The 25156-nt window shown below is 42.2% G+C and overlaps 1 protein-coding gene across 1 annotated transcript in view; it reads left to right on the top strand.

Annotated features, from left to right (window-relative positions):
- Window positions 1–25156, top strand: part of Cpb2 (carboxypeptidase B2) — a 38415-nt gene that overhangs the window by 10860 nt on the left and 2399 nt on the right. The window contains exons 5-11 of the mRNA XM_052734226.1: window positions 516–624; window positions 4382–4483; window positions 7650–7754; window positions 15718–15828; window positions 17071–17164; window positions 19462–19664; window positions 22310–22397. Coding sequence (XP_052590186.1) covers window positions 516–624; window positions 4382–4483; window positions 7650–7754; window positions 15718–15828; window positions 17071–17164; window positions 19462–19664; window positions 22310–22397 — 812 coding nt within the window. The remainder of the gene's footprint in view (window positions 1–515; window positions 625–4381; window positions 4484–7649; window positions 7755–15717; window positions 15829–17070; window positions 17165–19461; window positions 19665–22309; window positions 22398–25156) is intronic.

Raw genomic sequence — 25156 nt, 5'->3', positions numbered from 1 at the left:
TGCCCAGGTGTCAAGTTGACAACCAAGATCAGCCATCATGGTTTTCCTGGAAAAACACACTGAAGAATCCCTGTCAAGACATAGAGATACTGTCGGGTGGGGGTGGCACACGCCTTTAAATCCCAGCACTTGGGAGGTAGAGCCAGGCAGATCTCCGTGAGTTCGAGGCCAGTCTGGGCTACAGAGTGAGTTCCAGGACAGGCACCAAAACCACACAGAGAAACTCTGTCTTGAGAAAAAAAAAGAAAAGAAAAAAGAAAGAAAGAAATAGAGATATTGGTAGAGGAGGGTAAGATCTGGATAGTCCTGAAGCTGTTCCTCTCACCCGTGTCCACAGGGATCGGCTAAAGAGGTTTGTGGGGTCCTCTCGTCTCCATTTACAGACGTGTCGTTTTACTTGCTAAATTAGACCTGCTGGCAACTCTCCCCCAAGCTCACATTCTGTGCCTGCTATGGGCCGTGTGGGGAGGCCAGCCCTGTGCTTGCAAACCACTCACCTTCTGCTTCGTCATCAGCGTCCTGATGGAAGATGTGGAGGCTCTAATTCAGCAGCAGACGTCCAATGACACCGTCAGCCCCCGGGCCTCCTCCTCATACTACGAACAGTATCACTCGTTAAATGAAGTAAGTCACCACGCCGTTCCCAAAAGGTCCTGTTTTCACTTAACCAGCGTTGCCATTTCAGCCACGGGGAATTATCCAAGAATCATAGCCAATCACACTTAGGTTGATTAAATGGTGGAAATTCATCCTTTTGCTGGTCTCTCCCCTGGGAAGGTCACCCCCATATCTGACCAATTGGCTCTACAACAGCATGTGTATCTAAGGCTGAGTATCTCACACTGCTGGGGCTAATCCTGAAGAAAATATTGATGCTAAGAACAGCGGAAAGTGAAGAATAGGACAGCTACATTGAAACTGCCACAAAATTACAATTAAGTTTATTCTTAGTGAATAATCACCAGATTATCTCACAGAATTAAAGTGATACATTCACTTATATTTAATACACTACAAAGGAATACATTTAATCCTTCTGGGTGGGAACCTTTAAAGCAGGATGTCTTTGACTGGGTGCCTAAAAAGACAACAGGGACCACATCTCCGACTCTGGTATTAAGAATCAATTTTATATTTCATCTCTGAAATCACCTGCTTCTTTCCAGTTGGTTAATCCAGAACCCCGTCTGCTTCCAGAGCCTGTGCGCCTGGCTGATTGATGCAGGTCTTACATGCTTACACCACCACATTATTTCTCTTTAGAGCATACACCTATCTCTTCTACTTAGGCCACTCCCCTCTAACCTCTGTCACCAGCAACGTGTGACAGACTTGATGCAGAGAGGCTGGGCAGGAGTTTAATGGGCAGAGGGGGACGCATTAACTTTTTAATTATTTTGTTCCAGAAAGTTCTATTGTCTTATCACATACCCACGAATGACTGGGAATGGCAAACAAACATACTCCATGACTGCACTCATTTGCTGGGGATTCCATAGCAGAATGACACAGACTGTACAGACATTTCTCTGTTTCATATTTCTGGAGGCAAGAAGCCCAAGATCTTGGCAGTCTTTGGTTTTTTCCCGAAGCCTCTTTCTTCGGTTTGGAGTCAGTTGTTTCCTCGTCCTCAAAAGGTGTTCTAGTTTTTTTTCTACTGCTGTGATGAACGCCATGACCAAAAGCAACTTGGAGAGGAAAGGGTTTATTTAGTTTACATGTTCTGGGTCTCAGTCCATCATGCAGGGAAGTCAGGGCAGGAGCTCAAGGCAGGAACCTGGAGGCAGGAACGGAAGCCATGGAGGAGTGCTGCTTTCTGGCTTGCTCCGTATGGCTTGCTTAGTCTGCTTTCTTATGCCACCCAGAACCACTTACCTGCCCAGGGGTGGCACTACCCCCAGTGGGCTGGACCCTCCTCTACCAGTTCATAATCAAGAAAACGCTCCCACATCCTTGCTTACAGCCAAGTTGATGGAGGCATTTCTCAATTAAGCTTCCTCTTCCCAGCTAACTCTAGCTTATGTCAAGTTGACAAAAGCCCATCCAGGACACGTGGCTTTTCTCTGTACATCCCCACATGTCTCCTTCCGTCCTGATCTCTCCTTCTTTGGAGGACACTGGTCAGACCGGATCAGTGCCTGCTTTGAACTTCAGTACAACCACATTCTATGGTACTGAGCATCAGGGCTTCAACATACTAGTTGGGGAAATATACTATATCATCACCATGATATTTCAGAAAGCATTTCAAATCTCTCCTCTCCCTACTCCAAATCCTTTCTAAGAGGCTCATGGGAGATGTGGTGATTTTACTCTTAGGAAATTCTTTTATTTCTTCCCTTCTCCTTCTACTTGTGGTAACCTGAACATGCCCTCCACTCAAGGTGGTCTACTAAGTTCATCAGTGACGCTGACTCCATACAACTCTATTGGAGGCAGTCTGCTGAACCATTAGTGCTATAGCGTTAATTAATCCATGTACTAGCTTCCTTCGACGCATTCACCCCTGGATAACTAATGTAGGAAATGGAATTCTAGTGAATTCCATTTGTTGGTTAAGTCTCTGACACTTTAGAAAATGATAGTGTTAGAACTTGGTGAACAGGCCCTTCAGGAGCACCTTTGTCCCCAGCATTGGTACAAGAACTCACACATGCTCTTGCTGTTTATGCCACCACAAGAGAACCTGAGGTAAGTGATGCTCCGGTTGCCATCAGCCAGGACTGCTGTGTGAAATCATCACGAGGAAAGCTCTCGGAGACAAAACCAAGGAGTTGAACATCATGAGTTCAGAAGGTCCAAGAGTACCTGGGAAGTTGGTCTGTATTAAGATATGACCAAGTTTGGTCCCAACTATCCCAAATCAGATGACAATTCAACACCTGCTTTAAAGGAGTTGCTAAACTCAGCCCCAGCAATTGCTTTTTCCTCCCATTGTAGTTTCCATAGAGCCTCAAATGCTGCTGGACTTCTGTGCTGGAGAGAGTCCGGAATGAAGCCACCTCTCTTGGTAGAGTTGTTTTCTTCAGCTTATCCTCATATTTGCCTTTCGTTATCACAACAATCTCACAGGTTTATGGTGGGAAACAATAATGCTGACATCTTTCCTGTGTAAAAATGGTGCCTATGTTGCCTTGGTCCTGAAAAGTGAATTTGTGCGTGTGTATGTGTGTGTGTGTGTGTGTGTGTGTGTGTGTGTGTGTGTGTGTGTGTGTGTGTGGTGTGTGTGTGTGTGTGTATGTGTGTGTGTGTGTGTGTGCACGCGCGCGCGCATGCCCATGTGCACATGCCCATGCGTGTACATGTGTTTGGAGGCCAGAGGTCGACATTTGTTATTGTCTTCAATTGCTTTCCACATTATTTTTTGAGACGTAGTCTCTGGATCCGTAGCTCGCTGACTCAGCTAGACTGGCTAGACAATGAGCTCCGAGACTCTGCCTGACTCTGTCCCTCCCAACATACTCCCCCTCTCCAGGAATAGGATTACATTCTATTGTATTGCCCAAACTTCTTACAGGTGCTGGGGATCTGAACTCGGGTCCTCAAGCTCACTCAGCAACCACCATAGCAACAGCAATCCCTAGCCCTGAAAAAAAAATTTTTTTTTAAGCCTCATAATGTTAACTCCAGGATGCCTGGTAGGAGGACCCCATACATAGAGATAGAGTCTCAATGTGATAAGCCTCTAAAAGGAACTCTTGAATGGGGCATGGTGGCTCAAAACCACAACCTCAGTACTCAGAAGGCTGAGGTGGGGAGATGATAAGTTCAAGGCCAACCTGGGTTACATAGGAGATCCTGTCTCAAAAGACAAAACAACAAAGAGCCCAAGGCCTAGCTCAATGGTAGAGTGCTTGTCTATCACGTACAAGGCCCTGCATTCAATCATCAGATCTAGAAAATGGATAAACAATAATGTCTGGGCTGGAGAGCTGGCTCAGCAGTTAAGACACTGGCTGCTCTTCCATGGGACCGGGCTTCAATTCCCAGCATCCACAGAGCGAGCGGCTCACAACTGCCTGTAACTCCACTTTCAGAGGATCCAGTGCCCTCTTCTGGCCTCCACTGGCACCCGAGTGGTGTACAGACAAACACCCATAGACACAACATAAAATTAAATAAAAGCCAATCATTTCCAAGGCCATGTTTTAAAGATTAACTCTTTGTTCTATGCTTAATAGAGCCACTTCACTTGCCCCCTAAAACTTAGATTCTTTTCAGCGGAGGAAATACTCCATCCCCAGTGTTTTCAGTTCTCCAGTTCTCCTATCTGCGAGAACGGAGAGGGATCTCCTGTCTGCAAAGAAGCTGACTACTTCCTGTGATCATCGATGTCCTGCGAACTTGTCCTGTGACTAACCTGTAGTTTCTGTCCTCATAGATCTATTCCTGGATAGATGTTGTAACCGAACGGTATCCTGACAGGCTCCAAAAAATCTACATTGGCTCATCATATGAAAAGTACCCACTTTATGTGTTAAAGGTATGTGGGGAGAGTCACTTAGAGGGATTATTAATTATGCAATGATGTTTGTTATAGCTTAGTTCTACTTTTCTTTGAGCTCTGGAAATATTTTTGTTTCAAGTGTATCTTAACTTTAATATCCAGCTACTTAGGAATAAATTACCTTTATTTTTTCTTGAGTAATGAGTTTATGAGTGGAAAACACCTCTAGAATCAGACTCCCCTGTGTTCATGCTATGTTAGACAGCTAGATAAACCACTTTCTGTGGGTTTCAGTGGCCACACGCATAAAATGATGGGAGTAATCTGGCTACTCCTCAAGTGCTTCTTCTATTTATATTACTACCTCCTCAAATCGGCTGGGAGAGATTGTGTATCTTGAGTTGTTCTTGGACAAACAGTAGCCTAGTTTTTGAAAAACCAAAATAGGAGCCGAACCACCAGCCAGGTAAACTCAGAGAGCCGGGCAATGCTGCAGGGACCGCCTTAGTCACCACAGATGTGGCTATGTACTTTCAGTTGCAGAGTCTTGTGAAAGAGAATTTGATTTTTAAAAATTAGTTACAAAAATAATTTCAGGATATGTAAATAAGGGAGAAGAGTTATAAAAATTAATGAATATTTACAGTAACCAAAGCAAGAAGAAAAGAGGATTAAATATTGTCATCTGTACCATTCTAGGAAGGCTTCTTTTCAACCTTGTGATTAACAATATCCAAAGAAAGGAGACAGTAATATGGCCTTGGCTGAGGTGTCTTCTTTGAATAACCTATGCTTAGAGAAGATCAGTGAATGTGAATTCTAGAAAAGCCATAGGCATCACGACCATGATAACACTTACTGGTTACACCTTTCCAATTCTGTAGTTCTGTTTTCTCCCACACTCTCTCCCTTAAAAAATGAAAGAAATGCTCTACAGAAATGTAACCAATAGAAAAACACATTTGCTTTTAGTGGTGCAGAATTGGTACATGATCACCTGCAGTAGGTGAGCATTTGCAGGTGCTCTAAGACAAGACTTTGAATCAGGATGTCTCAGGTTCAATCTGTCCTTCCTAGGAACTTCCAGGGCAGACTCAAGGCAGAGATGAGGCATATGGATTCCTTTAGCGAATCAGTCAGTTGATAGGTTAGTTCCACGGGAACTGTCATGCATGCCCACCTGTGACACTTTCTCGTTTTGTGTGCATCTTGCAACTGGATGTCTGGAAGCTGAATAAACACATGGGGAAAGTCATCATCCTGGTTGGTTGCATCAAGTTTTACTCTTACTTAACTGAGGAGGTGCACACAGTGTAAGTCTCTGCAGACCCACAATGTTGTCAGTGTCAAGGCAACAGGCAATTTATCCCTAAAGCTGAAGTATACAAATATGAATGAATGAAAGAGTGAGTGAATGAATGATGAAGTAAGGCAACTAACCTGGACAAGTAAGGACTTTCCTGACACTGACTAGATAGAATCACCCACATCTGTTTGATTAGATGATTTGACTATTAGTGGCCATTTTTCTTTTTCCTTTATTTAGATATTGCTATTAGGAAAGGCAACTTAGTTAGGGTTTCTATTGCTGTGATGAAACACCATGACCCAAAAGCAAGTTGGGAAGGAAAGGGTTTATTTGACTTATACTTCCATATTGCTGTTTGTCATTGAAGGAAGTCAGGGCAGGAACTCAAACAGGACAGAAACCTGGAGGCAGGAGCTGGTGTAGGGGCCATGGAGAAGTGCTGCTTACTGGCTTACTCAACCTGCTTTCTTATAGATCCCAGGACCACCAGCCCAGGGATGGTCCCACTCACAATGAGCTGGAACCTCCCCCATCAATCACTAATTAAGAAAATGCTTCACAGCTGGATCTTACAGAGGCAGTCTCTCAATCGAGGTTCCCTCTTCCAGATAACTTTAGTTTGTGTGCCAAGTTGACATAAGACTAGCCAGCACAGAAACCTTCTCAGGAGGATGTAAATGACAATATTCACTCGCTTTTCTTCTTGATTTGAATTTATAATCCTTCTCCCTTTTCTCCATATCCTGAATTTATTTTTGTAACTAATTTCAAAGAATCAAATCTATGGGGTCTGTAGAGTTGGCTCAGTGTTAAAGAGCACTGGCTGCCCTCTCAGAGGACCCAGATTTGATTCCCAGCACCCACAAAAAAATAAGGAAAATATTTTAAACCAAATAAATCATGATTGATTGTGGAAATGTTCTTGAGAATTCTTTTTCATTGATAATTTCACGTGTGCATATATTTGGTCAAAGCCACTCCTTACCCCCTCCCCTTCAATTCCTCTCTATTTCTCCTCAGTGTGTCTCTCAGTCTCTGTCTCTCTCCACACTTATGCACCCATATGTGCACGTATATAGGACCATCTCCTGGAGCATGGTAGACTTTCAGGGGCCTCAACCCTGGAGAAAACTTATTCTCCCTCCCTCAACAACCATCAGTTGCCTCCATCTATGCTAGGATTTTGGCTGGCTTGACCTCGAGAATCCATCTACAGATGTCAAAGGTTGTCACTGTGTAAAAACTGATTCTTCTTGCTCCACAGAGTTGACACCTTGTGCTAGCCCTCCACCCTGTACATCAGATCAAAGCCCCTGTCCCCAATCTAATGGGACCAGTTTACAAATCAACTGGTGATATTTCATCCTTTGGGGGTGAAGTGCAGAAATAGTAGTGTATAAAAAGTGTACTCCATGGAGAAATTTTGAGGGCTTTTATATTCCCAAAGTCTCTATCCTTCCTGCACACAACTGCCCACCAGCAAATAACACTTACCTACAGGGAGTAAAGACACACTTGTAATAATACTCTTTGCTTCTCTTTCTGTCTGCATGCCTATGTAGTGCAGGGGCAGGAGTTCTGGTTTCAATCTCTTCCCCAATTCACACATACCTCAGACCTAAGCAATCCTCCCATCATCTCACCAGCTTTTTAATTTGCTCTGAGAACTTTCAAAGTAACACAGAGAACAGTGTCTATGCAGTAAGTCCATTGAAAGGATGGAGTAAAGGAAAAGGCATGATAGGGATATACTGTTTGCGGTTGTATATTTATTTATTTGTTTATCTCTCTCTCTCTCTCTCTCTCTCTCTCTCTCTCTCTCTCTCTCTCTCTCTCTGTGTGTGTGTGTGTGTGTGTGTGTGTGTGTGTGTGTGTGTGTGTGTGTGTGTGCAGGTTTCAGGAGAGAAACAAACAGCTAAAAATGCCATATGGATCGACTGTGGAATCCATGCCAGAGAGTGGATCTCACCTGCTTTCTGCTTGTGGTTCATAGGCTACGTAAGTACTTCCCATGGGCCAGTGTTTCAATTGTGTTATGACTAAGCTGCATTTTCCCACATCATAACCTGGAATTCTTGGTTCAAGTTTTACAAGTGAAGCTTGGGAAACTGTCATGTTCACACGGAACGATAATTAAGAAACAATATTCTATTAAGTGATAAGCTTCCTAAAGTAGAAAAAATATTTGAAGAAATTATTTGTTTGGTCTTAATCATCATCATCATCACCATCATCATCATCATCATCATTTTGGTTCGTATTGTCTGGACATCTTTTGCCACATCCCACCCTTGGGAACTGAACATGAAGCACACACTTACAGATCAGATAATGCTTTTCCATGTGTCATAATAAAGAATTCTGTCCTTGAAGAAGGGATTGGCATTAAGAAAAAGCCATATACAGCTGGGCAGTGGTGGCACGCATCTTTAGTCCCAGCACTCAGGAGGCAGAGGCAGGTGGATCTCTGTGAGTTCGAGGCCAGCCTGGTCTACAGAGTGAGATCCAGTACAGGCATCAAAACTACACAGAGAAACCCTGTCTTGAAAAACCCAAAAAAAAAAAAAAGAAAAGAAAGAAAGAAAAAAAAAAAAGAAAAAGCCATATATAAGACAAAGGGTATGCCATAAAAGTGATAATTAGGAGGGCTATCAGCCTCCACAATGAATAAAAACAGTAAGATTATGCTTCAAATCCTACAAAATGGGCATATGTACCATCCATTCTGATTAATAGAAAGAGACATGTATGGAAAATTCAAAATGCATACCTTTTTGATAACACTGCTCACAAAGACTGTAACAAAAAAAGATCAGTCAGAACATTAGGACATCATTGGTTAGATCTCTCTTACCAAACAGAACACATCAAACATAAAGTTATTTCTGCCTGTACTGGGTCCTAACAAATGCAACACTCCTAACCACTGTCACCTCCTTCACACCTTCCCTTCTCCAATAAATCTGAGCTTGTTAGGAGTCTCAGGGGAGACTGTTCCCAGGAGATGTGAATAAAATGTCCACTCAACTCAGAAATCGAAGCAATCACAGACCTACTTAAGGACACCGCTCAAGAACCAGCGGGTTTAGTGGGGTTACTTCCAAGACTGTGGGTAAAGGGTTACTTCCGGGAGCAGAAAGGACATAAAGGCAGCTTTTATTACTGAAAGCCTGCCGCAGCACAACTGACAGCTCATGAAAGCCGGAACCCTAGAGCTCACTGCACAACTTCCAGGCAGCTCTACAGGTTGAAGAGCATCCCTTGTAGGTGACTTGGCTAGTCTGATCATCAGCCAGGTAGTTCATCTGATTTCTGTCTCCCCAGAGAGCCTTACTTTCTACTTGGCAAGTGAGGGACCTTGTGTGTCTGGTCAGTTTCAGGATTTTCCTGAAACTCCTGAGTTGTTTACAGCTTGAGTTGTCTTCTTCTTCTTCTTCTTCTTCTTCTTCTTCTTCTTCTTCTTCTTCTTCTTCTTCTTCTTCTTCCTCTTCTTCTTCTTCTTCTTCTTCTTCTTCTCCCTCTTCCTCCTCCCCCTCCTCCTCCTTTCCCTCCTCCTCTTTTTTCTTCTTTCTTTTTTGTTTTTTTTTTCCAAGATAGGGTTTCTCTGTGTAGCCCTGGCTGTCCTGGAACTTGCTTTGTAGCCTAGGCTGGCTTCTGCTTTCCCAAGAGCTGTGATTAAAGGTGTGCACCGCCTTTGACCGGCTGCCTGAGTCTTCTTAATAAGCCTTCTTTTAGAACTTCCTGGGTTTCAAAGAGCTTTTAAAAAAAACCATTGTCCAACAGTACTGCAGCATCCCTGAGCCTACTGAATAGTTTTCACCCACAGTTGAAATAATCTGGACCAAATGAGATTGGTTCCCACTCACCCATCCCTCACCAGTACAGTCATTTGGTTGCCTTGCACCTTACCCAAGCTGGATAGCTTTAATAAAGGGGTCATCAGCTAGTGGAGAACGAAAGTGAGAACATTTATTTTTCACCTATTTATATTATTTATTTCAGAGGAAGCTGAAAATGGCCAGAATGAAACACCAGTTCATATTGGCAGTGGTTCATTTTGGCAAAATTCCCCCAATACGTTTCCTTCTCAACACAACACCTTTTCTTCCAGCTACCCTTTACCCATTTGTTGACTCTTTATATGACTATTTTATTTATTCTATAAATATTCATAAGTCATCCCTGAGAACCTAGACTCTGGAGAGATAGGGAACAGACTATGGCTTGAGGATTTTACCATCAAATATTTTATCTTAGTGGTACTCAGTAGATACTTTTTTACTCAAGTCAATAATCTTGTCAGTAATTCCCACTGAGTGAGTGAGCATTCAAGCCTCATCTGCCTACAACTAACGCAGGCTACTGACTCTTAAAATATTTCAAACCACTGCTGGAGGAAAAGTCAATCCAAATACTTTCAAATAGTTTGAATGGGGTTGGGACTGTAACTCGGTGGTTAATTATTCCAATGGCCCTAGGTTCAAAATATGATTTGCATGGGTGGATTCTACCTTTAAAAGTTACCTGAGTCAAAGGTGAATTGAAACCTTAGCTCAATTTACTTTTACTCCCTCCTAGATCTCAATAAGTATTGGAAAACCCATATAGTCCACCCTCAATGATGGTATTAATTCACTTTGAGAAGCCCAGAGTTGGTCATGCCCCTCTCTCTGTTTCTCACTAATTCTTAGGGGCCAACCTAGATCCCTTCTATTTCTGCAAAAGCAGAAGCTGACACTGGTGTGTCCGTACCTACATCACCACAGCCGAGCCCCAGCTCATGGTCTGGTCATCATAGTAGCCCAGTAAATACCCACTGAGCACCACACCTCACTCATCACTTTCTCCAACAACTCACTCTTCGACCTGCAACTTTACCCTGGAAAACTCTCCCCTAATTGCCCACAAAATTGGCCCTTCCATCCTCATCATTTTCCTGCTTCTTCTCACCTGATCTGATCTGATCTGATGTATGCCTTGATAGGAACAGTGCCTCCTGGGAGCTCCATCCAGCACCTCACCATGTGCCAAAGAGGCCTGGAGGACTGCATTAATAGTTTGCATCCTGATACCACTCATCTCTTTCTGTGTCTTCCTCAGATTTCATAATATGGTTTCACTCTCCCATCTTTTCTGCTTCTTTTCATCCACTGGCCTCCAGATCAACCCTTGGGACCAACTTTGTGATTCTTTACTCCTCCAGCATCCCTTTCCACCATTCTGACTAAAGTTAAAGCTTGTGTGTGAGATCCATTGACCAGGTGAGAGTCTCAGTACCTTGACCTCTGCATCACTACGTCGAGCATTATTTCTGGCTCCGTGGATTTCTGCCTCCAGCAGACAGGCATCAGCTTGGCTTCGCCTTCCATCTTCCAGTCTTCTGTTCTCTTCTCCTTACAGCATCACTGTGATTTCACTTGTGCTACTTTTCTTGTTGGAAAATCCTACTTCCGGCAAATATTGAACTGTTTTCAAATATTGTGTGCCAGGTACAATTCCTTCAACTATCTACCTCATTAAAAAGCAATTCATTCACTAGATATAAGTACCACGCTCACTATGGCAATGATTTATTAGATGACACACTCATGGAGATGAGACCCTCTTCTCAAATCAACACCAGAGAATCATTTGAAATCTGAGTAATGTAAATAAATAAAATGTCAGACAGGTTAAACATAGAATTGCCATATGAGGCAGCCATTCCACTCCTAGGCATCTCCCCAAGACAGTGAAACACACACACACACACACACACACACACACACACACACACACACACACTTACAAATGTTTATAACAACTGCATTCGCAATAGCCAGAAGGTGAAAGCAGTACCAATGCCGGACCACTCAGGAGTGGAGAAAGGGAATATGGCGGCTCTCTACAGTGAAATCCAGCACTGGAAAGGAGCGGGATTCTAACTCACGCTATTGCAGAGATGAGCCATGAGAGCATTATACTGTCAAAGACGCCAAACACGAAAGCTGCACATCTCAATAACAGGCAGACTCACAAAGACAGGAAGCTTAGCGGCCGGAGAGATGGCTCTGCAGTTAAGAGCACTGGCTGCTCTTCCAGAAGCCTGGGGATCAATTCCCAGCGCCCATACGGCAGCTCACAACTGTCTGTGACTCTAGTTCCAAGGGGCCCAACCCCCTCTTCTGACCCCCAAGGGGGGTGGAATCGGAGTGACTGTCATGGAGGCTCTGAAATCAGAGAGTGGTGACATTTACACTGGCCCCTGAAAATACCAAGGACCACTGAGTTTCACCTTTAAAACATCAAATTTCTGGTATGTCAGTTAAGTCTCAGTAAATCTATTAAAGGCAATAATAATACCCCTTTCCGTGGAATGGCTGCTTCAGAGGCACACGTGTGGAGGCACAGGTGGAGCTTGGACCAGGAACCCAGGCCTGTTCCAACCCATCCTCACTCCATCTCTCTGGGCCTTCACTGTGGGATAAAGAAATCCAAGGGCTAACACTGAATATCTCTCAGGGTCCAGCTTTGCTGGAAGACTGTTATAGAATCAGTGGTAAAGGAGGGTGAAGCAATGAAGAAACTCACCATGCCACATTTATCAAAATAAGAAACACTTGGGGCTGGAGAGATGGCTCAGCAGTTAAGAGCACTGGCTGCTCTTACAGAGGACCCAGGTTCAATTCCCAGCATCCACATGGCAGATCACAACTGTCTGTAACTCCAGTTCCAGGGAATTTGACATTCATGTAGGCAAAACATGAATCAATGCTCATAAAGTAAAAATAAATAAATTACATTAAAAAAATACCATGAACATTAAAATGATGCATGCTTTATTACTTTGAAAGTAATAGGCTCTTCTGTTACTGTTTTAACAATGAATACTACATTCCTCCTGGAAAATGACATCAGCATAATTCACAAATTTGTAGCAGGAAATTTATTTAACTTGTCACTGAACTACTTCAAAGAATTTTTTTCCTCAAATGCAAATTCTCCTTCCTTTCATTAAGCTTTTATTTCTTAAGCTGAAGATTTAAGAAAACACTTGCTTCTTTCTTCTATCTTTTTCTGTTTTATTTTGGCAAGCAACTGTGGCATGACTCACCCAGTCATTATATAGGAATGTTGGTCTGGCATTTTAACTATTTAAGGGTAAAGATGTAGATGACGTTAAATAGTGTTTTCTATTCTTATTGTTTTTAGCTACTATTTTATTATTTCTCATTTTTACTACATAAACATCTTATTATTTGTATAGTATGGATACTGTAAACAAATTCGATAAGCAATGAATGGATTTAGGAAAGTATTTGCACAGAAGCTGAATTATCTATAAAATGAATAGGATTCTTACAAGCAATTGAAAAAGAGGATAAGTAATTCAATAGAAAAGTGGGTCAAGCACATAAATTGGCAAATCAGATGGGCCAAGAAATCTCTGAAAAGAGAATTAAACTTTCTAATATGGCAGTTAAAATTAAGGTCTAAAGTTTTCAGATTGGTACAACTTAAAAACGATGACATTGTTACAGGAAATGGTCATGCACACTGCGGGTGGGAATACATCATTTACTCACTGACTCTTTATAGAAATCAACCTGGCAGCAACAATTAATATCTAAGTGATGTACTTCTGAGCAGGCATAGGAAGTGTGTGAGAGGATGTTGATGCTATTGCACAGCACAATTGTACAAATATATTTTATTTTCTGAAGCTTTCATATATTAGTATTGTATTGGCATCATTTCCCAATTCCTTCTGTGTCTCTTCCTCTACCCTTTCTCAACTTCATAGCCCTTTATTCTTTAATCATTATTGTCACACATACACACACACACACACACACCTATAAATACAACCTACTGAGTTCATTTAGTGTTGCTCATATGTATACATGTTTAGGAATGACTACCTGGGATTGGATAATCTATCAGGGTCCTTGAAGACTGCCTTTTCCTCTCTCTGAAGCCATTAAATACTGGTCTCTCTGTCTCTGTCTCTGTCTCTGTCTCTGTCTCTCTCTCTCTCTCTCTCTCTCTCTCTCTCTGTGTGTGTGTGTGTGTGTGTGTGTGTGTGTGTGTGTGTGTGTGTGTGTGTGTGTGCAGGTGCCCATAGAGGCCAGAAGTGCCAGATGCTCTGGGGGCTGGAGTTGTAGTAGCTGTGGACCACCTGATGTGGGTGCTATACATCAGACACTGGTTTATGATCTGAAGTGTTGAGCCATCTCTCCCAGCCCTGAAGTATGATTTAAAAGAAACTTGTAAAAGTTAATAATGAGGAAAAACCTGTTTCTTATCAATACCTTTTGATTTGTATTTAAGACAACAAACAATTCTACCCAAACTAAATCTATCAATAATACCCAAACTAAAATGTATCAATGTTGTTGCACTATGGCAATGTCAAATCAAAGCTTTCTAGGTGAAGTGATTTAACCAGATAGAGAACTTTCTTTGAGGTTCTGCTGCCTGTGTTTTTGATCATTTGGGAGTGAACTCTGTGGATGTCCTTGGACCGCGCTGAAAGATGCACCTCTAAGCTGATGTGAGATAACAGGGGAGGACTGGGGGCCAGTTGATGAGTATCAGCAACCCAGAGCAAGTCCTCTGAAGACTGCCAGCAGTGTTACAGCCATGTGACAAAATGTGAGGGAAAGGAACTGGAGACAAATTTATGACCAGTTCGAAGGACTGTTAGATCATCGTCTAATTAAGTCTGTCTGGGTCTAAAACAGTGGTTCTCAGCCTTCCTAAAGCTGTGACCCTTTAATACAGTTCCTCATGTGGGGACCCCCCAACCACAAAATTACTTTCGTTGCTACTTCATAACTATAATTTTGCTACTGTCCTGAATCATAATGTAAATTGTGTATTCTGATGGTCTTAGGCAGCCCTTGTGAAAGTGTTGTTCAACTCGCTAAAGGGTCTCGACCCATAGGTTGAGAACCACTGGTCTGAAACAAGATTAGGAAGAGCTCTGGTTACTATGGATTATTGGAAAGGAGCGGAACTATATTGAGTTTTGTTTTTTAAAAAATCTTTGTTGTAAACTTTATGGGTTTAAAGGGTATCCTTTCTTGGTGTTTGAAGGAGAATTTAGAAATGGGTGGTTCAATTTTTCTGCCATCATTAAATAGGAAGGTCTCCGTTGACCCATGTGATGTCAGAGTACCCTAAGTTCAGTTACTTTTTTTTTTTTGGTTTTTCGAGACAGGGTTTCTCTGAGCAGCTTTGCGCCTTTTCCTGGAACTCACTTGGTAGCCCAGGCTGGCCTCGAACTCACAGAGATCCGCCTGCCTCTGCCTCCCGAGTGCTGGGATTAAAGGCGTGCGCCACCACCGCCCGGCTAAGTTCAGTTACTTTAAGGAACTGGTATTCACAACAAGATGTTCTGAGATTTCAGAAGGAATTGTGATAGACATGTAGATCTCTGTTACGGGAGGGAGACGGCAGATGAGGGCAGGCAGCAGAGTAGCTCTGTGAACAAGGATACTATGTCCAGGGGAATGTGTGAGTGAGGCAAGGAGAATCCACCTGCCATACACAGGCATAGGGAAGTAAGAAGAGTAGAATGAGAAGGTTTTCAAAGCTGCTGTGAGTCAACAGAAGCCCAGCTGTAGTTAAGTAGCTGTTATTAATTCTTAATGAAAAATCTCAAGTCCTTTGAAAACAATAAAGCAGTGAGGGGGGCCGTAAGACACAAAAATCCCCAAGTGTTACAGCAGTCAATTTGTATTACAATCAATTATTTGTGTTTGTTTACAGTTTCATTAGTATTTGAAAATAAATTTACCTAAGACCCAATTTAAAAAAAAAGGGGGGGGGGGAGAAACTGTTACTCTTCTTGCAAATTAAATCTACACATCAAAAGCTGTCAAACACCTTGTTCCTAAGAGAGGGAAACTCATTAAAACCAAGGCAAAGCTTAGAAGGACCCAAAATGAGACACTAAACTCCTTGATTTAACGCGCAGGTCACCCAGTTCTATGGGAAAGAAAAGCTGTATACCAATCTCCTGAGGCACGTGGATTTCTACGTCATGCCAGTGATGAACGTGGATGGTTATGACTACACATGGAAAACGGTGGGTGAAAGCCAAGAAAGCAGAATACACCCGTTTGGGGGCATACAGAGATGCAGGGTTCGCGGAATCCCGGACCTTGGTGACGAGGTTTTGCTATGAAAAAAGTATTCCATTATGGGAAAATTCAAACATCCATAAAAACAGATGTAATTGCATAACAACAATACACTAGACATCCGTCTCACCGCCTCAGTGATGACGACAAAATGCCCGAGCGTAAAAACTTAGAAGGAAGAAAAGGTTGGTTTTTGATCCAGAGTTTCAGGAACTTCAGTCAATGAGGCTTGTGACAAGAGGTCATGGCAGGGAACACATGATAAAGCAAAAGTGCTCATGTAATGATGGCTGGGAAGCCAAGAGTGAGACGGCGGGGGGGGGGGGGGGGGGGGGGGGGGGGGGGGGGCACGGACGGACACGGGACGTGAGCGGGGGGGGGGGGGGGGCGTGAGGGGGCGGAGCCAATGCCCCCTGCAAGGACACATCCTGCAGCGGGCTCAGTTTCTTCTGCTAGAACCCACTTCTTCCCAATAATGCTGTAGGCTGGCAGCCAAACCTGTAACACCTGGGCTTTCGGGGAATGTTACAGACCCAAGCCACCCCACAGCTCCAGGCCCACTGTGTTTCATTTATGTCTTGTCAATACTATCTTAAAGAAAATCCAAGACACTGTACCATCATTTTATTAATAAACACATCATCGTGCATCTCAGAAATAAGAAACTCTTAAAAAATAAAAGCTCATCATTGTAGCAGTGGCTCATGTTTGTAATCCCAGTAGCTAGGAAGCTGAGGCAGGAGATCGCTGGGAGTTTGAGGTCAGCTTCAACTAAATAATGTTCTGTATGCCAGCCTGTGCAGTGTAACCAACCAAATGGTCAACCCATCCCAACCCAAAAAGGCACAGTGTGGAGAGAACAGAGAGAACGCTAAAACGCATGGCCGGCTCATAGTTTCAATCTGAGATACACGCTATTATACTTTTCTTTGAAGGAGTTCAAAATGAGCTTGCACATGAAATTAATTTAAAGGAGGCGGGGCTAAGTAAGAAGGCAGTGAGATGCTTAGTGGAAACAAATGAGTTTTCATACTTGTATAGTCAAAATCCATGAGATATTATCATTTTTTTATTTGGCTCAAGCTAACAGTTCGAGTGTGACTGGGACCTGGATGGAGATGGGGCTGTGTGAGAGAACTGTGGCAGATGGTCCAGCTTGATAACCTGTCCCCATCTGGTTCCTTTAGAACCGAATGTGGAGAAAGAACCGTTCTGTCCACAAGAACAACCGATGTGTGGGCACAGACCTAAACAGGAACTTCGCTTCCAAACACTGGTGTGGTAAGCATTTGTTTCATGCATCTCTTCATGAAAATGGTGAGAGTTGCCCATGAATTCAAAGTAATTACAGGGAGGTATGTCGGAAACAGGAATAATCTAATAACGAACATCTGAAGTAAATATAGTGCTGTGACTGTGGACTGGAGCCAGCAAACTGCTTTAACCGCTCCCTGATGCTGTGGGCTCATCTTTAAATAAGGAAATTGAACAGGTTAATTCTTATTTATTCTTTGATAATCTTTCACATATAGACAATGTAGCTTGATTATATCCATTTTCAACTCCCCTTCTCACTTTCCCCAAACTGCCCTAAATATGTGCCTCTCCCATCTTAGTTATCCCTCCTCTTCCCCTTCCTCCTCTCCTCCTCCTCCTCCTCCTCCTCCTCCTCCTCCTAGTTCACTGAGTCCAGTGACCACATCCACAAAGAAAAACGGCAACCTTCTCCCAGCAACCATCAATTGCAAATGGCCCCTCAACTAGGAAATGGTCCTGGTGAGCTCCGGCCATATCCATGCTAGCATTTTGACAGGTCTGATCTTGTCCCAGTGAGTACAGGGAACCACAGCTGCTGTGAGTTCCTGGTGCAGCGTCATGTCATGCTCAGATGACAGTGCTCCCAAGCTCTCCTCAGACTCCTTTGGCTCTCCCATGCTTCATTCTTTTTCCTGCCTCTTTCTCAGTATTTCCTGTTCCTTGCAGGGACTGATAGAGATGATCCACTTAAGGCTGAGGACTCAACCAGGACCAGTTTTTAAAGATCTCTTCTAGTTTCTAAGTTAAAAAGCAAAACAAAACACTATCTCAGACTGAGAAGGGCATTATCAGAGATCTTGCTTTAACATGTCATGTTCATCCTCAGGACATCAAAGACTAGGGTAGGGGACACCCTCTCATTTTCAGTTGCACAGGTAAACTTTTTTTTTTTTGTAGAAACATTTTCTTTTGTGTCCGCTATTGTCTTTCTTAACAAGTTCGTCCTTTCATGAATAACATAAAATACTGAGAAGTAATAACAATATAAAAGGTGACGCAAAGACAGGCAAGTGGGAGTTTGTCATCCTTTGGCTTGAATGAGCTGATGTGCTCGGTGAACGTGGACTTGGGTCGTGGAAACAATCAGTTCTCAGGGAGGCAGATGTAAGCTCACCCTTTTTTCCCACTGCATCCAACTTTATAGTTTATCATGCTACAGTTAAGAAGCAGCTATGAGCCAAGAAGGAATGGTGTACATCTGTAACTCCAGCACTCCTGGGCTGAGGCAGGCAGATGGCAAGGTTTCAGGTCAGACTGGGCCACACAGCATGACCCTGTAAGAAACTACAAACAAGGCCCTTAATTATACAATGAGCTTCAATCATCTGCCAAATTGAGAATATATACACATGGCTTGGGTAAAATGCGGCTCTCTGAGGTTTCAGTCCTGTGAATTAGAGACATGAGGAGAAATACTGAAAGGCAGGTGTATTAGTCAGAGTTCTCTAGAGGAACATAACTGATAGAATGAAAAAAAGGATGTGTGTATAATATATATATGTGTGTGTATATATATGTATATTTATGTATATATGTATATGCATGTATATATACACTCTACTTCAAATAATTGTTAAGAACAATCCCTCACAGGTGTACCCAGCCCCTTGGGTTTTAGTTAACTCTAAATGTTGTCAAGCTGGCAACAAAGGAGAGCCATCATATCAGGCTACCATACACAGGGACACACATTATGAATTAATTAAATGGATTAATAAATGAATTAATGAGTTAATAAAGCTTAAATTAATTAATAAAGCTTACTCTGTTACCAAATATCATGGTCACATTTTAAGTCATAGCCCATGTATCTAACTGTAAATTAGATCTGGAGACTTATTTCCATGGTCTCACTCTGGTTGAGGGTTCTTTTTTTTTTTAATGAATTATGCTGATTTTTAAGCTGTTAACGTCAGAAAAATGCATCTGTAATGACTAAGGAAATTCAGTTTATTTTCCCTCATTTTATCAAAAGCTTGGAAACAAGTTAATAGCTGAGACCTTCCTGGTTGTGTTTTCAGGATCCAAGATGGCTCCCCCAGGCATTCAGAGAGACCCACCTAGGATGGCCTTAGCAAGCCTGATGTAAAACTTGATTTCAAAAGAAACACAGATGACATTTACTGGATATCAAAACTACGTTCTTTATAGAGCCTTCCCTTGTCCATTTTTCTGCATTTGCTGCACTGTAGATTTAAGGTGAATCACAAAGCACAGAACACACAACTTCTAATAACATCTCATTAACCATTTTACCACAGAGGAAGGTGCATCAAGTTTCTCCTGCTCTGAAACCTACTGTGGACTTTATCCTGAGTCGGAGCCAGAAGTGAAGGCAGTGGCTGACTTCCTGAGGAGAAACATCAACCACATTAAAGCTTACATCACCATGCACTCATACTCCCAACAGATACTGTTTCCCTATTCCTATAACAGAAGCAAAAGCAGGGACCATGAGGAACTGGTAAGCACTACTTGTGAATTTCATTATAAGCATTTTAGAAATAAAACAATATTCTGTCTAAGAATCAAAAAAGGTAGGAAAACGTTTTTCCTTTAGGGAACAATAGGTAGGTGTTTTCCTCTACCCTCTAACTCTGCCAGGAATCAGCTTGGGTCCCTAAGAGAATTCCAAGAATTGCTGTTAAACTGAGGACAGGAACTTCGTTCTCAGGGAATGGCTTCCCTGTTACTATGGAGAGGCCAGGAGGGCGCTGTTCTACTTGACTTACATGGTGGTCACCCACTTCCTAGGCCAGCTTGCCTCTGGCTAACTCCAAGCCCCTCACTCATTTGGGTGCCAGCAGTGAGAACTATTTCTGTACTGCCCTTTTCAATTCCCAAGGGTTGGTGCTATCCAGGAACCATCAGTGTCTACACCAAGACAGACCTGTTTGGAATGTAGCACACAATACAGGACAGTCAGCAAAGGCCCACACAGTCTGCTATCTTCTTACAACTTTTTGGTCCCAGACGCTCTGTTGGGATTGACAGTAAAAGATACAGGACCCTCCGTGGGTTATACCCAGACTTAGTCAAGCCCTTGTCCCAGGTGCTTCCCAGACAGTGGTGGTGCCCTGGCATGGGCAAAGCCTGATCTCTCTTTAGTGGATTGTGCTTATCGCTCTTTGTTCCCTGGCTCTCTTACCAGAGTAAAGTACACCCACATTGAGTAGGCTGTTTATATACCTGGGCAGGTATTACTTATGACAAATACTTTTTTTTTGCATGTTCTGAAAATAGCTTGTTTGAAACAAAAACATACTTAATATTTATGCTCTTTTTAATTCTCAAAGGAAACATTTTAAAGACATGTTTATCATTTTTTATTTTTATTAGTTTATTTAGTAGCACTGTGTATAGAGAAATAAAAGGACATTTGCCATGATTTAAGTGTAGAATTAGTCTGATTTTGCCTTATTTGGTGGTTGCTATCAGCACAACTACTTATTATGGGTACAATTCTGTATTCTGTCAACATTCAAAGAAGCATTAGGTAAGCCCTGCAATTAAGGATAATTCCATATGATTAGAGAGCTGGTCCAAAGTGGGTACCACAGACGGCTGTACTCATAGACGATGCATCCTCATTACCACATAAGCGCAACAATGGCAGAAGTCACCACGGCCTGGGATGCCAGGAAAGGAAGAGGGTAAAATGAGCCCCATTTGTGACAAATTATTGTTCACTAAGGGGCGAAGAAACAAGAATAATAAAGTTTATTGATGTCAAGGGGCAGATGCCATTGCAACCAGGCACTAAGAGATTTCTATGGGTCAGGGAGGACCTTCTGTGCAGAGGAGATGGTGTTTCCCACAGGAATGTACTCAGGGGACTGTGGGGGCCACAAGTAAGTAGCTGAAGTTAAGCTTGTGAAGGTGTTTGAACGCCAATCTGTATTTTATTATGAGGATAATGAAGTTCCATTGAAGAGGTTTTCCATCTGCATGGGTGTCTGTGAACTATGTGCACGCAGTGCTTGAGGAAGCAAGGGAAATGCACTGGAGCCTCTATCTAGGGCTGGAGTTAGAGAGCAGTGAGCTAGCTGCCTGTGGGTGCTGGCAACCAAACCTAGGTCCTCTGTAAGAGAAACCAGTGGCTCTAAACTGCTAATCCATTTCTCCAGCCCCCACAAGCTTATTTTTAATTTTTTTCTTACATTTATTGTGTGTGTGCATGTGTGTGTGTGTGTGTGTGTGTGTGTGTGTGTGTGTGTGTGTGTGTGTGTGTGTGTACACGCATGCGCACACGTGAAAGTATACATGTGGAGGTCAGAGGACAACTTTCAGGAGTTGGTTCTCTCCTTTCACTATGCGGGTCCCAGGGACTAAACTCAGGTCGTCAGACTTGGCAGCAAGCACCTTTATGTACCCATAGTCATCCCATTGGCGCCTAAAACCTTTTTTTTTTTCTTTCACAAAAAACTGGCACAACACAATAGCCATGGAGAGTCGTCTGGGTCCTCAAGCAACTGAAAGTACCGTGATGTTAGCTCCAATTTTAGAAAAGCTAAGTGTTAAGTGGGAACTTCAGACACCATTTCGAGGAGTTGGGATCACATGTAGTGGAACTTGCTTCATATCAGGGGCATGGCCCATCATTTGATGAGCCTTTGGGAGTTGTTAGACAAATACACAATAGAGTTTGTGAGAAGCAAATTATGCATACAGCAGATGCGTGTGTGCACTTTAGAGAAGTGGAATTCAGAGTCTGGTGATAATTTTGTCTAGAAATGGGATAGCTGCCAGTATTATAAATATCTAGTTCATTTTACATAATTAATTCCTGAAAAGCTATGTCAGGTTTTTAAAACGCAAATTAAAAAAACATTCAATGTATTGGCAGAGTTTTTTTTTCTTAAGCTACTTAGTTGTGATTGCCATAGGAGGAAAACATTTTTTAAGTTAATGTATTCTTTTTAATTTACATTTTGGATAAATCCAGGCTTTATATGTGTTATATATATATACATATATATGTGTGTGTATATATATAACACATATATACACACTTGGATTCAATTAATGTGATTATGATTGTTTAGAAAAGTCAATCTCTCCTGTTTCAAGGTTGCAAACTGACCAACATCTCTCTCCGACTGCTTCTAGTCTCTCGTAGCCAGTGAAGCAGCGCATGCGATTGAAATCATTAATAAAAACACCAAGTATACATATGGCAGTGGCTCCGAAAGTCTATGTAAGTATGCCTCCTCTTTCCCTCAGCCCATCTTTCCTTCCTTCTTCTCCCTTTCCTCCTGCTGGAGATGACACCCCAGGCCTTAGGTACACTGGACAACCACACTGGTGCTGAGGGCAGTCCTCATTGTTTCTTCCTGAGAGCTTAGACCATGGGGCCCAACAGAGGCACCCACTCAGTTTTCTTGTTTAGGTTTAGACAACAAAAGAAGCCAAAGTGGCATTTAAGACGGGAAGCTTATCACTATAGAGCGGGGGTTATATAACTAGTAATCACACTATGTAAAGAAGGAAAGGCCACAGCTATCATGTGATATATCAATCTAGAAGATTCCATTTACCTTGCATGTTGTTTAGTGACAGCCTGTTTCCTGACTCATAGTGAGAGCTTGAGCGTGGAAAACTCAACAAATGTTTCTGACCCATTTCTGCTGAAAGTATTCATTGAGGAAACTCCCGCATAGGCGGCAAACATTGATTCTGTTCTTCTAAAGCTAAAGGATAGATGGGTGTCATGTGACACAATTCCTGGGGAGATAGGAACAAGTGTCTACTCACTCTAGATAGGGAAACTGACAACAGACCAAAGTAGAGATGACATCTTTGTCCAGTCTGGTGAACCCAAGAGTTTGGGGCTTGCTTACAGAAATATGGCTAAGGGGTTCCTTACAGGAGTAGAAATGACTCAGTGGCCACAACATGACCAAAGCCCACCCCAGCATGGGCGATAGCTTAGGGAAGCTGGAACCCTAGGACGCACAGCTGGAATGTTGTATCTAGAGAAAACTGCTACACAAAAAACGGGATAAGAACAGAAAACAGACATGTAAATAAATGTCAGCAAAGTGTAACTCAACGGCCAAGCCTAGGTCACTACGTGTTTTCATAGCCTTTGAACTAAGAATGCTTTTCCTATTTTTCTAAATATTTGAAAAAAGCATGAAAATAATTAAATTTTGACACATCAAAATGATATGAAATTCATATTTGTTTCCATGAATAGTTTTATTGGAACACAGCCGTGCTCCTTAATTTGCATATTATCTATGGCAGCTTTCATGGCAGCCCAGATAATTGCAACAGAGACCAGATGGCTCACAAAACATAAACGATTTCCTATCCTGCCTTTTTCAGAAAAACAAAAAAAAAGCCTTGCCAACTTCTGATGCAAACAAATGGTAAAATAAAGTACAATTTCCCTCAGTGATTTCAAGAAAATAAAATGGATTTTTAGGTTTGAGAATTATTGTAGATGAGAGAAGCTACTTGGCTAATGTGGCCTGGCAAGGCAGTCCTTGGAGAACTAACTATTAAGTAGTTGCCAAATGACAGTGTAATATGTCGTATAAAAGCATGAAAAGGATTTTGAGACAATATAGTGAAAGCTCAGGTCTCACTTAATAAATATGATTGGCACAAGGCTATAACAACAGTTGCACCCAAATTCTTTTCAATACCCCTTTACGTATCAAAATGCTTTATTAGCAGAAGTCCAAGCTCTCCCTCTTCCTTCATCTTCAACCACCCCTGGGTTGTCTATCAGATTGGGCCACCTACTTCTGTCCTTTGGTGTCACTGCCCCATGGCTGCCTTTGTTGACATAGACCATCTTCACACACTCATTCACCTAGGATGTCTCTCTCTCTGTCTCTCTGTCTCTGTATGTCTGTCTGTCTCTCTCTGATGTGTGTGTGTGTGTGTGTGTGTGTGTGTGTGTGTGTGTGTGTGTGTGAGCATAGGATAAAAGTTGGAACTATAAATTAGGTGTTCGTTGATCATAATTATCAGAAATACTGGTGGATGACTGAATGCATCCACTATTCATGGATATCTTTAAAATATTAGAAATTGTGCATAAACCATCTATAATACCAGCACTCTAGCACTCAGGAGGTGAAGTAGAAGGACCAAGAGTTCAGGGACATCCTGGGTTATGTGGAGAATTTGAGGCCAGCCTGCACTATGTGAGACTATATCTCAAAAAGAGTAGAAGTAATGTTTCATTAAACAAACCTCACAAGCAATCCAAGCACAGACAGAAAGAGGCACACTATAAAATTGCTTAATTGGAAAACTTTAGAAAATCAATCGAAACTATTTGTAACATACTTTAAGTAAGGTGGTTGATGAGTCACTAAATATATACAAATGTACATTTCATATATGTTCCAGGCAGAGAATAAAAGTAAGGCATGGTGGTACACCCCTGCAATCTCAGCACTTGGTGGGGCTAAGTCAGGAAGATCACTAGCTTGAGCTAAACTTGAACTATAGAGTGAGTTGCAGGCCAGCCTGGGCTATATAGTCAGACCTGTCTCAAACACACACACACACACACACACACACACACACACACACACACACACACGAGAGAGAGAGAGAGAGAGAGAGAGAGAGAGAGAGAGAGAGAGAGAGAGAGAGAGAGAATAGGTCTGACTGCCTGCCGCAACATGTATGAATATATATGTGTGCAAGCATACATATACATGTGGGTTGTAAAATGTGTGCATGTGTATACATAAACACAATAAATCTGTGGTGCCTACAAAAGAAATCTAAAACTTCTACTGAAAGACAAATAACAGGAGAATTCTTCATGTTTTGAGCAATAAGAAAATACTATTAACATTTTCCTAAATTGATTTGTATAGTTGATGAAATTCCATGAACACTTAAATACTTTTGAAGGAAGCCTACATGCTTTGTGATGGGGAAAGAATATTGAAATTTTCCTAAATTGATTTGTATATTTGATGCAAT

This window comes from Peromyscus californicus, unplaced genomic scaffold (genome assembly GCF_007827085.1).
Source record: "Peromyscus californicus insignis strain IS unplaced genomic scaffold, ASM782708v3 Scaffold_12__1_contigs__length_115047231, whole genome shotgun sequence".
Classification (NCBI taxonomy): domain Eukaryota; kingdom Metazoa; phylum Chordata; class Mammalia; order Rodentia; family Cricetidae; genus Peromyscus; species Peromyscus californicus.
This window is presented reverse-complemented; position numbering and strand designations above follow the sequence as displayed.